Source organism: Salmo trutta, chromosome 31 (genome assembly GCF_901001165.1).
Source record: "Salmo trutta chromosome 31, fSalTru1.1, whole genome shotgun sequence".
Classification (NCBI taxonomy): Eukaryota; Metazoa; Chordata; class Actinopteri; order Salmoniformes; family Salmonidae; genus Salmo; species Salmo trutta.
The window spans coordinates 32,639,502-32,655,308 of NC_042987.1; the positions used below are offsets into that span (position 1 = coordinate 32,639,502).

The 15,807-nt window shown below is 43.4% G+C and overlaps 1 protein-coding gene across 1 annotated transcript in view; it reads right to left on the reverse strand.

Moving 5' to 3' along the window:
* LOC115170007 (serine/threonine-protein kinase N2) overlaps window positions 1-15,807 on the reverse strand; it is a 48,821-nt gene that overhangs the window by 16,728 nt on the left and 16,286 nt on the right. The window contains exons 2-7 of the mRNA XM_029726200.1: window positions 8,431-8,731; window positions 4,981-5,135; window positions 1,515-1,644; window positions 1,107-1,252; window positions 454-667; window positions 1-159 (exon numbers count right to left, since the gene is read on the reverse strand). The exon at window positions 1-159 is cut by the window's left edge and continues 27 nt beyond it. Of these exons, the coding sequence (XP_029582060.1) occupies window positions 1-159; window positions 454-667; window positions 1,107-1,252; window positions 1,515-1,644; window positions 4,981-5,135; window positions 8,431-8,731 (1,105 nt within the window). The remainder of the gene's footprint in view (window positions 160-453; window positions 668-1,106; window positions 1,253-1,514; window positions 1,645-4,980; window positions 5,136-8,430; window positions 8,732-15,807) is intronic.

The window sequence follows — 15,807 nt, forward strand, 5'->3', positions numbered from 1 at the left end:
TCCGTGCGCTGGCACCTCGGTTGCGATTCCCCCGGCTCATGAAGGAGGAGCGCGTCTCGCTGGGGCTCCAGCCAGGCAGCAGCACGGAACCGACTTTGGAACGACCCGGAACGTTCTCCAGCAGGTCCTGGCAGCCCATGAGCCTGACATCTAGCGTGCCTGTGGGAGACGAGAGATTTATCATAAAGTGATAGATTTTATGAGCCCAGGCTAAGCACAGTGCTACAGCACTACCGTCATGATATATTGGTAACTGCATACTTTAAAGACTGAAATCCCAAAATGCCAGTACATAAAAGGCTAGAACTTGAGATCTTTGTAAGTCAAGTTTTTGCACAAATCTTCCCTTGACAAGATTAACAGGCGCATATCTCAAGTTAAGATTCAGCTCTACATTCAGAGGTTAACCGCATGCAACTGATGACCACTGCTGTGGGATATAAGCCCTTTTACCTGTGAGTGCGGCGGGCTTGGCCACGGTGCTGTATTGGTTCTGGGTGGAGATGATGCTGGAGCGCAGGCTGAGGGCGGGCGAGGACATGAGGGACAGCTCCTCCACGATGTTGGTGCTGCGAGGGTGGTTCTTGGGTAGCTCACTCAGCCTCTGCTCCAGGGAGTACTTGAGCAGGTCCAGCTTTTGACTGGACTCGTTGAAACGGGCCTGGGCCTGGGGAGAACAGCAAGGTTGAGGGTCAAAACAGGGGCATCTTCAGTTGGCACTAAATGGGTGAAAACTCAGAATGTACAATTTAGTTTTAGTTTTTATTTCAAAATGTGTTTGCTCTCATACTGGTTTCTACAGAATGTGGTCCAGGAAAAACAAGTTCACAAACAGAATGGGTATTTTGTATAGAGTTTGTCCAACAGGCACGCCCAGACATTTTGAAAGCGTTTGCTCCCATTTTGGGCATAAGTTTGTTGAGCAGTGAGTTGACTAAGGGTTTAGGAATAGCTTTCGAAAACATATTTTTTTTGTCTAGTTGTTTTTGGGGCCAGGGTAGGAGTGCTGACCTAGGATCAGTTTAGCCTTTTAGATCATAATTATATAGACTATGGGACCTGATCCTAAATCAGCACTCCTACTCAACTATAGCTGTGGTCTGTACCTCTGAGTGTGCCCTCTTCTCCGTGACTTTGCCAGAGCCCAGGAGCTTCATTACGTTCTTGGCGCCCTCGGCCACGGCTGACTCTATCCTGGCGTGGTGACACAGCTCCTCTACCCGCAGGTCCAGCGGGCTGATGATGGGCTTGGCTGGAGGAAGAGGACCTTGTTAAAGAGACTATCAGGGCGTTTGAGGGGATCAGTTTGAGCAAGAGGAGGCGCAGAATCACTCATCTGGATCACACAGTGAGTAAATATTTAGGATGGAAAGTAATCTCTAGATCAGTGATTCCATGTAGTGAATCCACTGTGTGTGTGTGTGTGTGCGCTTGTGTATCCATATGTGTCAGAGGGGATAACACAGCACAGGAAGCCATGGCCAGAATGAGTCACAGGCAGGTGTGCGTCTCACCCATGACGTCGTTGTTATCGAAGCTCAACTCGCTGGCCTGGCTGCCTTTGAGGATCTGCATCCTGATGAACTCAATCTTTGTCTTGCTGTCCTGGAGCATCTGTTGAGCAGTCGCTAGCAATTTCCGGTCCTGGGCAGAAAATGAAGACAACACTCACACCATCAACAGGTACACAGAGGCGTCTATAACAGAAAGTAACTCACTGGACTGTGTGATATTGATCAACATAGATATTGAACAACAACAGCATTTCTTCATGAGTAAAATAACCCAAAACACCTGAGCCAAATTCCACATCATACTTCAGACAGAATGTGTGGGTGCGTGCGTGGGTTACCCAATCGGAACACGTTCTCGTCAAATCATGACCTTAAGTGGAGCAAAAGTTTTCAATGAAAGCATGGAAAAAGTTATTCACCGCAGGCGAAAGTAGAATGCCATTGTGTTGTGTTATCGGTGACCCTCGAGTTGACGCACACACTGGCCCGTGGAGTAAACTAGTCGGCTCCACCCAGAATTCCTTTGGTGGAGGAGCGCGCTATGCTATGCCGTGCCGGCGTAGAGGGCAGGAAAGACTTCCAGTCTGACAGGCATTTCCTGGCTGACATCATCAGGCCATGCCATTTCCCACAGGATGGTGCCACTTTCTCCAGGCGCTCCAGCAGGGGAGCGCTGACCGGGGGTTGCCAACATTCCACACCTTGATATCATACAGTGCTCACTAGAGGTCGACCGATTAATCGGAATGGCCGATTAATTAGGGCCGATTTCAAGTTTTCATAACAATCGGTATTTTTGGCCACCGATTTGCAGATATATTTTTTTATATATATATATTTTTACCTTTATTTAACTAGGCAAGTCAGTTAAGAATACATTCTTATTTTCAATGACGGCCTAGGAACGGTGGGTTAACTGCCTTGTTCAGGGGCAGAACAACAGATTTTTACCTTGTCAGCTCGGGGATTCAACCTTACGGTTAACTAGTCCAACGCTCTAACCACCTGCTTTACGTTGCACTCCACGAGGAGCCTGCCTGTTACGCAAATGCAGTAAGAAGCCAAGGTAAGTTGCTAGCTAGCATTAAACTTATCTTATAAAAAACAATCAATCAATCAATCATAATCACTAGTTAACTACACATGGTTGATGATATTACTAGTTTATCTAGCCTGTCCTGCGTTGTATATAATCGATGTGGTGCGCATTCGCGAAAAAGGACCGTCTTTGCTCCAATGTGTACCTAACCATAAACATCAATGTCTTTCTTAAAATCAATACACAAGTATATATTTTTAAACCTGCATATTTAGGTAATATTGCCTGCTAACATGAATTTCTTTTAACTAGGGAAAATGTGTCACTTCTCTTGCAAACAGAGTCAGGGTATATGCAGCAGTTTGGGCCGCCTGGCTCGTTGCAAACTGTGAAGACTTCGCCAAACGGGGGATGATTTAACAAAAGCGCATTTGCGAAAAAAAGCACAATCGTTGGACGACTGTACCTAAGCATAAACATCAATGCCTTTCTTAAAATCAATACACAGAAGTATATATTTTTAAACCTGCATATTTAGCTAAAAGAAATCCAGGTTAGCAGGCAATATTAACCAGGTGAAATTGTGTCAGTTCTCTTGCGTTCATTGCACGCAGAATCAGGTTATATGCAACAGTTTGGGCCGCCTGGCTCGTTGCGAACTAATTTGCCAGAATGTTACGTAACTATGAAATAACATTGTAGGTTGTGAAATGCAACAGGAATATTTAGACTTATGGATGCCACCCGTTAGATAAAATACGGAACGGCTCCGTACTTCACTTAAAGAATAAACGTGATAGTTTCCGGATTTGACCATATTAATGACCTAAGGCTCGTATTTCTGTGTGTTATTATGTTATAATTAAGTCTATGATTTGATAGAGCAGTCTGACTGAGCGATGGTAGGCAGCAGCAGGCTCGTAAGCATTCATTCAAACAGCACTTTACTGCGTTTTGCCAGCAGCTCTTCGCAATGCATTGCGCTGTTTATGACTTCAAGCCTATCAACTCCCAAGATTAGGCTGGTGTAACCAATGTGAAATGGCTAGCTAGTTAGCGGGTGCGCGCTAATAGCGTTTCGAACGTCATTCGCTCTGAGACTTGGGAGTGGTTGTTCCCCTTGCTCTACATGGGTAACGCTGCTTCGAGGGTGGCTGTTGTCGATGTGTTCCTGGTTTGAGCCCAGGTAGGAGCGAGGAGAGGGAAGCTATACTGTTACACTGGCAATACTAAAGGGCCTATAAGAACATCCAATAGTCAAAGGTATATGAAATACAAATCGTATAGAGAGAAATAGTCCTATAATTCCTATAATAACTACAACCTAAAACTTCTTACCTGGGAATATTGAAGACTCATGTTAAAAGGAACCACCAGCTTTCATATGTTCTCATGTTCTGAGCAAGGAACTTAAACGTTAGCTTTCTTACATGGCACATAATGCACTTTTCCTTTCTTCTCCAACACTTTGTTTTTGCATTATTTAAACCAAATTGAACATGTTTCATTATTTATTTGAGGCTAAATTGATTTTATTGATGTATTATATTATGTTAAAGTGTTCATTCAGTATTGTTGTAATTGTCATTATTACAAATAAATAATAAAAATCGTCCAATTAATCGGTATCGGCCTTTTTTGGGCCTCCAATAATCGGTATCGGCGTTGAAAAATCATAATCGGTCGACCTCTAGTGCTCACAGCCAGCTATGGCTGATTTTAGCAAAGGGCACCTTTGCATAAAATGCTGTGGTTAGTAGTTAGCACTGAGGTTGCTATCATTCCACACTTTAGCGTTAATATCCCTAATGTATTAGTGCTGTATGATTTTAGCTGAATTCATCAGCATTCTACACCTTAGTAACCAGTGCAGAGCTAAATACGGCCTGATAATGCTCTGTTAATATGGCTGGGGTTACTTAACATGATTCTGCACAGGGAGTACTAGCTAGTTCTGTTATACCATGTCTGGTGTCACTGCCAGGGACACTATCTTGTAGGTTAGTCCTACCATACACCATATTTATAATGGTGCTAACTGAGCTCAATATTTTGAATAATGGATTTTGTGGTCTCTTAAAAAGAAAATACCACTTAAAAAAACTATAATTTGGGATTTGCTACATTATTCCACTGTTGATACAGTCCAAAAATGTTTTGCATGTCAGCAATCAAGTTTTCAAAATATAGAACTTTCAAAATACAGATATGTGTTGCATCATACTGTGACACTTTGGAAAAACCCTACCTGCTCATTTCCAAGAAGGGCCAAGTGAACAAGAGACTGCAAGGAGGGACTACCTGGAATTAACCAATAGGACACGCTCATTGTCGTTTTCTGTAGAGTTAAGTGCCCTAATGAACATGACCCAGAGGTCACAAACTGAAAATTACTGTTTCTGAAGGGCAAGAGGTCAGTGGGCATACCTTGGAAGAGCCGTTGGAGTACATCTGGATCATGTTCTCTGCCCCCTGTTTGACCTTCAGCTCAATGTCGTTCTGCTTCTTCAGGGCGGCCAAGCGGCTGTTGCTGGTGCACATCCTCGCCTCGCTAGCTGGGGTGTCCGGGGTCAAAGGGCACTCTAGAAACCAAGGTAGAAGATCGGAAAGGAAGATATGAAGCTTGGATATTAAAACCCATTAAAGCGCTTACAATACAACAATAAAGTTTGCATGTTTATTAGCTATAACATTCAAAGGCTTGTATGGAAGGTCTTAGTTGGCCATAATGCATTTCTTATCTTGTTCAATGCAGCCATATTCACCAGGTTGTTGTTTACCATCCACAACAAAGCAATTTGTGTAAAAACAGAAAGCCTGTTGGCAGGGATGGAATTTAAGGATTTTGGACACTGGCCAGCCGGGGAATTAGACTGAAATCTTTACTAGCCCGGGTCGAATATCTGTTCCATGCAATATTTCCAAATACTAAATGTCACTATCCCACGGGCTAGTTGGGCACATTTTCTACCAGCCCGGTCTGAAAAGTAATTTCCATCCCTGTCTGTTGGTATGAAAACTAATGATGTCGGGGAATTCTTGTATGTACACTTAGATTCTTTACTAAAATTCCCTGAAGAGTTGGGATTTCTGTTCCAAACAGCACAGAAGTTAGAGGAACCCTGTTGCGGTCTCTGGAAAAAAACAAGCACAAACTTGCTCAAGACAAGATGTGACGTTACTGTACAAGCAAATATATGGTATGACTGACAGGCTCTTGTTGCTAAAAGCCGGGGTTGTGTTCATTAGGAACAAAAAACAGAAGAAAATGGACAAACACGGAGGGACTACCTGAAGGTGTCCAATAAGAAACGCTCAAGTTCATCTTCCGTTGCAAAGCGCTTCGCTACAGTTTTGCCACCCAGGTACTCCATGCTCTTGTCCTGCCCCAGGGGCTGTTGGGTCCGGTGCTGTGCACACCTCAAGTACTCTCCTTCCTTCCCTCCAAAAACAAAAGTGTCCTCTATCATTTCAGTCAAGCTGCGGTGCTGAGGGATGAGCTCACTGGTTTTCATGCCTGGGCAGAACCCCTCAACGCTGCACCCCTACTCACCGCTGCACCCCTACTCACCGCTGCACCCCGAGACGAGTGCTGAGCAAATGCTCGCTTCTTCACACACAGGTGGGCAAAAACCTGCCTGACTGACTTATACTGTCTCTTACCGTCATCTTGGTGACAGTTTGAGGTAAACTGTACTCATTTTGAGGGTTAGATTTCATTTCGATTTACAGTTAAATTAGAACAGAAATAAGAGGTCCAATATTCCGCTCCAGCCATTACCACGAGCCCGTCTTCCCCAATTAAGGTGCGACCAACTTCCTGTGCTGAAATGGCTCCACAGCTGACCAACATATCCCTACCGCTAATAGCTCTAGGCCTATACCCAGTCAACAGCGCTAACCACAGTTAGCATTCAAATATCACACACACACCGCTTTAGCATGAGAAGCACATCCTGCTAAACATTGGCGTCTCTGGAGATGCCTCAGGAGGTCGTCAATTCATTCTAACAGAGTGTAATAATTAATTTAATCAGCCAATAACCTGGCAATGCATATAAAGGAGAACGTCAGGTTGCTAGGCAGCACCAGAGTCAAAGTCATCCGCTAAATTAGCACTAACGAGAATGATTATGGGTCCGCAAGATTCCTACGAACATATGTTTGATCTGTGTTCAAGCTCAAACTGAGTGTAAGCAGATGCAAAAATAAACGTTTGATACTCAGCTATGTTGTGTGTGTGCGGACTGTATTGCAGTCCTAACTGACATTCGATTATCTGTGTGTCCGTGTGTGTCTGTGTGTGTGTGTGTGTGTGTGTGTGTGTGTGTGTGTGTGTGTGTGTGTGTGTGTCTGTGACCCAGGGCTTCCCTCCAGAAGAGAGGGGTTTGGTCGGGGTCAGGACCAGTCAAGGGCCCCCTCCTCCACACAGCTCACGCTGGGCCAGCCGACAAACGCTGAGCCATTGAATATGGTCCCGTGTGGCTCAACTGGTAGAACATGGTGCTTACAATGGCAGAGTTGTGGGTTTGTTTCCCACGGGGGACCAGTATGAAAAAGTACCAACATGTATGCACTCCCTATTGTACGTCGCTCTGGATAAGAGCGTCTGCTAAAATTACAACAAAAAAAGTAAATGAATATCAAGCTGGGTGATGTCACTCCTGGAGCGCTGACAGGGGAACCAGCCCAACGTCTGATCCAAGGTCAGCCACCGATAGGGTAGAACGCAACACATACAGTTACATCGTCATTTAACAACTGACCTAAGACTTGTTTAGTGTTGTCATATTGCTGGTTAAGGTTGGGTGTGAAAAAAAAGGGGAAGGTGATCTGACATCAGTTGTGGAGGACAGAACCCTCCCCCTGTTGCTCTAGAACTTGGCCAGTTCCCAGTTCCACGACATACCATTGGCCATGCATCACTGAACAAAACACCTTTCTCATCAGATAAGGGTTCAATGAGTCAGGCTAAATTTGTTCCCACTTAAAGATAAGTTATAAAAAGGTTTTGTATAATTTCAGCAAGTAGTTTTGAATGTAGCTATCACGAGACAAAATGGGTCCCCGAAAATTGTGCACAATTATGAACAACGTCATCCATTTTGTATGCTATGTTTTGTCCTGAAAAATGCTCTAATTCGTACAATACGTTACAAATTTGTAAGTGCTTTAGATCCCGTTCAAAATCTTTATGACTTCCATTACATACAGAAAGGCGGCCCCCATTTCCAATGTCTACAACTAGGGAGTAAGAAATGCCATAGCAGCAGACAGACAAACCCAGTCCTTCTCTCTCCACCCACTATTAATAAGATGAACTATTCCCTGCACATCCCCTGAAACATTTACCCGTGTTCCAGTAACGTGCTAAAAATCCACTGTTGTTCATAAATTCATGGTAGCAGATTTCAACAGCCTCGAAAATAACTAAACGGAGCCCTATTGTAAAACAATAAGGAATATGCCAGTGTCAGCTCCTAGAAGATGAGTCACCACAATAGAGGGCATTCATTGTGTGTGGGTCCTATTTGTGTATTATGTGCTGTATCATGTATTGAATGTCCTTGTACCAAGAAATACCACACCTGAAGAGAGCATAGTACTGTATTCCACTAAATTCCGTTTAGCCTATGTCAAACAGGACAGAGGGAAAGCATTCAGTACATACACCTCATATCAAAAGAAAGGTTTCACATAGGCTACATCCCCTGAAGTTTCCAGGTTTTTCAACAATTCCTGTTGAAGGATTCCTGAAATCCAGAGGGAATAAGCAGCGAGTGAATCCTCCAACCAGGGATTTCTGAAAAACCTGTGGAAAGTTTCAAGAGTTTGGCAACCCTAGTTACTCCCACGCCCTGTGAAAAATAGCCATACCTAGCAGGTCGTCGGGGTCCTTGACCACAATGTGGGCGTTGAGCTCCTGGAGCTCCTGGTGGAGCTCCTCCACCTTCTTGTTGGACTTCTTCAGCATGTTGTCCACGTAGGCCAGGCTCTTCTTGTCCGTGGTGACCTTGCGCAGGTTCTCCGCACCCTCCTTGATCTTCAGCTCTTTGCGGATCTCGCGGCGGATCTGCTCCTTGATCTCGTCCAGCTTCTGCTGCACCATGGTGTCCGACAGGTCCAGGTTGTGGCCCAGGCCCAGCCGCTCCGACACCAGCTGGCCCCTGGCGTCGCCCTGGAGGACAACAGAGAAAATAGGTGGGGGTTAGGATTCATAAGGAAATCTAGGGTAATCCCCAACTAAAAGAAAATCTTGGTCAACCAAGAGTCGTCTGTTCTTTCGACCAATCGATTTGTTGAAATGTTAAAATGTGTATTTTTCCATATATAGACACATGGTATGTGTTTTAATCAAATCAACTAAACTCAGCAAAAAAAGAAACGTCCTCTCACTGTCAACTGCGTTTATTTTCAGCAAACATTTGTGTGAACATAACAAGATTCGACAACTGAGACAAACTGGACAAGTTCCACAGACAAGACTAACAGAAATGGAATAATGTGTCCCTGAACAAAGAGGGGGGGGGTCAAATTCAAAAGTAACAGTCAGTATCTGGTGTGGCCACCAGCTGCATTAAGTACTGCAGTGCATCGCCTCCTCATGGACTGCACCAGATTTGCCAGGTCTTGCTGTGAGATGTTACCCCACTCTTCCACCAAGGCACCTGCAAGTTCCCGGACATTTCTGGGGGGAATGGCCCTAGCCCTCACCCGCCGATCCAACAGGTCCCAGACGTGCTCAATGGGATTGAGATCCGGGCTCTTCGCTGGCCATGGCAGAACACTGATATTCCTGTCTTGCAGGAAATCACACACAGAACGAGCAGTATGGCTGGTGGCATTGTCATGCTGGAGGGTTATGTCAGGATGAGCCTGCAGGAAGGGTACCACATGAGGGAGGAGGATGTCTTCCCTGTAACGCACAGCGTTGAGATTGCCTGCAATGACAACAAGCTCAGTCCGATGATGCTCTGACACACCGCCCCAGAACATGACGGACCCTCCACCTCCAAATCGATCCCGCTCCAGAGAACAGGTCTCGGTGTAACGCTCATTCCTTCGATGACAAATGCGAATCCGACTATCAACCCTGATGAGACAAAACCGCGACTCGTCAGTAAAGAGCACTTTTTGCCAGTCCTGTCTGGTCCAGCAACGGTGGCTTTGTGCCATAGGCGACGTTGTTGCCGGTGATGTCTGGTGAGGACCTGATGTTTGGATGTACCGATCCTGTGCAGGTGTTGTTACACGTGGTCTGCCACTGTGAGGACAATCAGCTGTCCGTCCTGTCTCCCTGTAGCGCTGTCTTTGGCGTCTTACAGTATGGACATTGCAATTTATTGCCCTGGCCACATCTGCAGTCCTCATGCCTCCTTGCAGCATGCCTAAGGCACGTTCACACAGATGAGCAGGGACCCTGGGCATCTTTCTTTTGGTGTTTTTCAGAGTCAGTAGAGAGGCCTCTTTATTGTACGAAGTCTTCATAACTGTGACCTTAATTGCCTAGCGTCTGTAAGCTGTAAGTGTCTTAACGACCGTTGTTCCACAGGTGCATGTTCATTAATTGTTTATGGTTCATTGAACAAGCATGGGAAACAGTGTTTAAACCCTTTTCAATTAAGATCTGTGAAGTTATTTGGATTTTTACAAATTATCTTTGAAAGACAGGGTCCTGAAAAAGGGACGTTTCTTTTTTTGCTGAGTTTATATTCCCTTAGCTTGTCTCATTCTTTAAGCACACTGTTTGATTAAATAATTAAGACACACAAATGACTAGAGGGAGTCCGACCAGCAATTGATTTGATTGTGCTGGGCTCAATCTTGCAACGCTGTGTGTAAAAAAAAAGAAGAAAAAAAGACAGCGAGTGACTGTGACAAACACCTGTTGTCCCTCTGTCTCCTCCCTGCTGCAGCGACTACCAGTTATCACGCTGTACGCGTTGCTGCAGCGACCACCAGTTATCACGCTGTACGGGTTGCTGCAGCGACCACCAGTTATCACGCTGTACAGGTTGCTGCAGCGACCACCAGTTATCACGCTGTACAGGTTGCTGCAACGACCACCAGTTATCACGCTGTACGGGTTGCTGCAGCGACCACCAGTTATCACACTGTACGCGTTCCTGCAGGGACCACCAGTTATCACGCTGTACGGGTTGCTGCAGCGACCACCAGTTATCACGCTGTACGGGATGCTGCAGGGACCACCAGTTATCACGCTGTACGGGATGCTGCAGGGACCACCAGTTATCACGCTGTACGGGTTGCTGCAGCGACCACCAGTTATCACACTGTACGGGTTGCTGCAGGGACCACCAGTTATCACACTGTACGGGTTGCTGCTGCGACCACCAGTTATCACGCTGTACGGGTTGCTGCAGCGACCACCAGTTATCACGCTGTACGGGATGCTGCAGCGACCACCAGTTATCACGCTGTACGGGTTGCTGAAGCTGCAACATAGTCATTTCTGACTGAAAAGCTGTTCCCAAAATCCCTCATTTTTTGTGGAAAAACATTCCCTATTCCCTCAACCCTTGCTCTCTTTACATGACATGTATGCATCGCATGCACGTGACCAATAGGGCCTGACCTATAGCATATCATGATCACATCAATAAAATGGTTATAACAAACGCCAAAAACCGTAACAGCAAAATGGATACAGAGGACGTGACAAATAAACTCGAAATGGGGAAATGTTTACTGGTTGTAAAGGGGAAGTCAGATGTGTGGAATAAATTTGACTAGTTGTGGAAAATAATGGATATGAAGAAAAATAAAAGGTAAGGAGCAAGCTCTGCATGCATATTAACAATGTAAACAATGTAAACAACAATAAATAAATTATACACATACCAGTGGTAACATTTTTTTTTAAAGCCTTTATAAAACAAAGACTAAAAACAGTCGCATTCATTCGTTAAATGCGATTTCCGAAATGGAACAGTTTATTTATTGTTTAAGCTAATTATTTAAGGGTCACTTTCTTTTAAAATTAAAATGCTTGACTGCATTTCAAATCATGAATGACACATATGATTGATACAGTAGCCTATAGAAGTCTTGAAATATAGGCCTAAGTAAGTTACGGTATTAAGGCTAAACAGGATGCGCTCTTAGGCTTACAGCTGGATGGTGGTTATACAAGGCTGCTATACTAACACTACTAATGATAATGACATCACTTATTATTAGTAACAATATGAAGGAGAAAAAGGAGCGTTAATAATAATAATAATATTATATAAAAATAAAAAAACGTGTAAAAATGTTTTTATAAATAAAATAGGACAATTTGGAACAGTGTAAACACCAAATAAATAATAAATATTACCAGAAAGGACGTTCTAACAAAGTAAAGATTAAAAACAGCCGAATGTGATTTTTTTTTAAATATCTATCTTTTTTTCAGGGGGTGGATCAGCTTTAATATTGAGGATAGATTATTGCTTCCATCAATGTTATTGTCTGTATCATTTCCAATCCCCCATATTTTTGGGGTAAATAAATTATATATATATATATATATATATATATATATATATATATATATATACATACACACACACACACACACACACATACATACACACACACAGTGGGGAGGACAAGTATTTGATACACTGCCGATTTTGCAGGTTTTCCTACTTACAAAGCAAAAATCCAGAAAATCACATTGTATGATTTTTAAGTAATTAATTTGCATTTTATTGCATGACATAAGTATTTGATCACCTACCAACCAGTAAGAATTCCGGCTCTCACAGACCTGTTAGTTTTTCTTTAACCTGTTTGGTATAGGGGGCAGTATTGAGAATTTTGGAAAAAATATGTTCCCATTTTTAACGGCCTCCTACACCAACTCAGAAGCTAGAATATGCATATTATTGTTCAGGTTTGGATAGAAAACACTCTGAATTTTCTAAAACTGTTTGAATGGTGTCTGTGAGTATAACAGAACTCCTATGGCAGGCAAAAACCTGACAAGGCTTCAAGCAGGAAGTACCCTGTCTGACAAGGAGTCGTGCGTCTTACCTCTTTTTATTGAAAAGTAAGGATCTTAGCTGTAACGTGACAATTCCCAGGGCTCCAATAGGCTCTCAGAGCCCGCGAAATAACTGAAGGTTTACGAGGGAACCTCAGGTTGAAATATATTATCGCCTTTTGTAAGTGGATGCTCGGAGGACCTTTCAATGATGCGCGTGCATGAGTCGCTTCTGAGGAGAAATTTTATTCGGCTGTTTAGGCTCAATGCATACTCCCGGTCGGAATATTAACACTTCTCTATGACATAAATGGCATAAAAATTGGTTTTAAACAGCGGTTGACATGCTTCGAAGTACGGTAATGGAATATTTAGACATTTTTGACACGCCAATGCGCCATGCGCGACACCGCGAAAAAGCATTCTAGAACTCACGAACAAAACGTCGCTGTTGGAACATAACGATGGATTATTTGGGACCAAACCAACATTTGTTATTGAAGTAGAAGTCCTGGCAGTGTATTCTGATGAAGAACAAGCAAGGTAAGAACATCTTTCTTATAGGAAATGTGATTTTGGTGGATGCTGACCTGGGTGGGTATCTAAATAGCTAGCCCTGTAATGCCGGGCTATGTACTTAGATTATTGCAAAATGTGCTTCATCCGAAAAGCTATTTTAAAATCGGACATATCGAGTGCATAGAGGGGTAATGTATCTATAATTCTTAAAATAATTGTTATGCTTTTTGTGAACGTTTATCGTGAGTAATTTAGCAAACTGTTAGTAAATTCACCGGAAGTTTGCGGTGGTTATGCTTTTTCTGAACGTCACATGCTAATGTAAAAAGCTGGTTTTTGATATAAATATGAACTTGATTGAACAGACATGCATGTATTGTATAACACAATGTCCTAGGTGTGTCATCTGATGAAGATTATAAAAGGTTAGTGCTGCATTTAGCTGTGGTTTGGGTTTATGTGACATGATATGCTAGCTTGAAAAATGGCTGTGTGATTATTTCTGGCTGGGTACTCTGCTGACATAATCTAATGTTTTGCTTTTGTTGTAAAGCCTTTTTGAAATCGGACAGTGGGGTTAGATTAACGAGATTCTTGTCTTTAAATAGCTGTGAAATAGTCATATGTTTGAGAAATTGAAGTTATAGCATTTCTAACGATTCAAAAATCGCGCCACTGGATTTCAGTGGCTGTTACGTAGGTGGGACGAGTTCGTCCCACATGTACTAGAGAGGTTAAGAAGCCCTCCTGTTCTCCACTCATTACCTGTATTGACTGCACCTGTTTGAACTCGTTACCTGTATAAAAAGACACCTGTCCACACACTCAATCAAACAGACTCCAACCTCTCCACAATGGCCAAGACCAGAGAGCTGTGTAAGGACATCTAGGATAAAATTGTAGACCTGCACAAGGCTGGGATGGGCTACAGGACAATAGGCAAGCAGCTTGGTGAGAAGGCAACAACTGTTGGCGCAATTATTAGAAAATGGAAGAAGTTCAAGATGACGGTCAATCAACCTCGGTCTGGGGCTCCATGCAAGATCTCACCTCGTGGGGCATCAATGATCATGAGGAAGGTGAGGGATCAGCCCAGAACTACACGGCAGGACCTGGTCAATGACCTGAAGAGAGCTGGGACCACAGTCTCAAAGAAAACCATTAGTAACACACTACGCCGTCATGGATTAAAATACTGCAGCGCACGCAAGGTCCCCCTGCTCAAGCCAGCCCATGTCCAGGCCCATCTGAAGTTTGCCAATGACCATCTGGATGATCCAGAGGAGGAGTGGGAGAAGGTCATGTGGTCTGATGAGACAAAAATAGAGCTTTTTGGTCTAAACTCCACTCGCCGTGTTTGGAGGAAGGATGAGTACAACCCCAAGAACACCATCCCAACCGTGAAGCATGGAGGTGGAAACATCATTCTTTGGGGATGCTTTTCTATAAAGGGGACAGGACGACTGCACCGTATTGAGGGGAGGATGGATGGGGCCATGTATCGCGAGATCTTGGCCAACAACCTCCTTCCCTCAGTAAGAGCATTGAAGATGGGTCGTGGCTGGGTCTTCCAGCATGACAACAACCCGAAACACACAGCCAGGGCAACTAAGGAGTGGCTCCGTAAGAAGCATCTCAAGGTCCTGGAGTGGCTTAGCCAGTCTCCAGACCTGAACCCAATAGAAAATCTTTGGAGGGAGCTGAAAGTCTGTATAGCCCAGCGACAGTCCCGAAACCTGAAGGATCTGGAGAAGGTCTGTATGGAGGAGGAGTGGGCCAAAATCCCTGCTGCAGTGTGTGCAAACCTGTTCAAGAATTACAGGAAACGTATGATCTCTGTAATTGCAAACAAAGGTTTCTGTACCAAATATTAAGTTCTGCTTTTCTGATGTATCAAATACTTATGTCATCCAATAAAATGCAAATGAATTACTTAAAAATCATACAATGTGATTTTCTGGATTTTTGTTTTAGATTACGTCTCTCACAGTTGAAGTGTACCTATGATAGAAATGACAGACCTCTACATGCTTTGTAAGTAGGAAACCTGCAAAATCGGCAGTGTATCATACTTGTTCTCCCCACTGTGTGTGTGTGTGTGTGTGTGAGAGTGTGTGTGTGTGTGTGTGTGTGTGTATATATATATACAGTTAAAATATATGGCAAATAGAAATCCAATATGGATGGTGTTAAGAGATAGATGGGAGGGATTGAATGGAGCTGAAGGGTGGGACTTATTAAGATAACAAATCTAAAACATACGGGGTCAGGGTTGGGTTATAAAAAAAAAATATGAAACAGAGCACCATTAAATATATTATTTATTTATTTACCCCCAAAAATATGGAGGATTGGAAATATACATACATACACTTTTTAGAATATACCTTTATTATTCCCCGCAAACCCTACCACCCTTTCTATTTATAACTGTGCTATTTTCAAAGTTTCTGAACCTATATACATTTTACAGACCCCGTATGTTTTAGATTTGTTATCTTAATAAGTCCCACCCTTCAGCTCCATTCAATCCCTCCCATCTATCTCTCAACACCATCCATATTGGATTTCTATTTGCCATATATTTTTCAACTGTGCTGTGATGCTTCACAAAAGTACTGAACCTTTCTATTCTCATAGCTTCTACAGATTGTAAATTAAAGATAATTATTGTTTTATATTATTGATCGATTGACTGTGACTTTTCACATCACCCAGTATTGCTATCGGCAGCATTAGTTCTA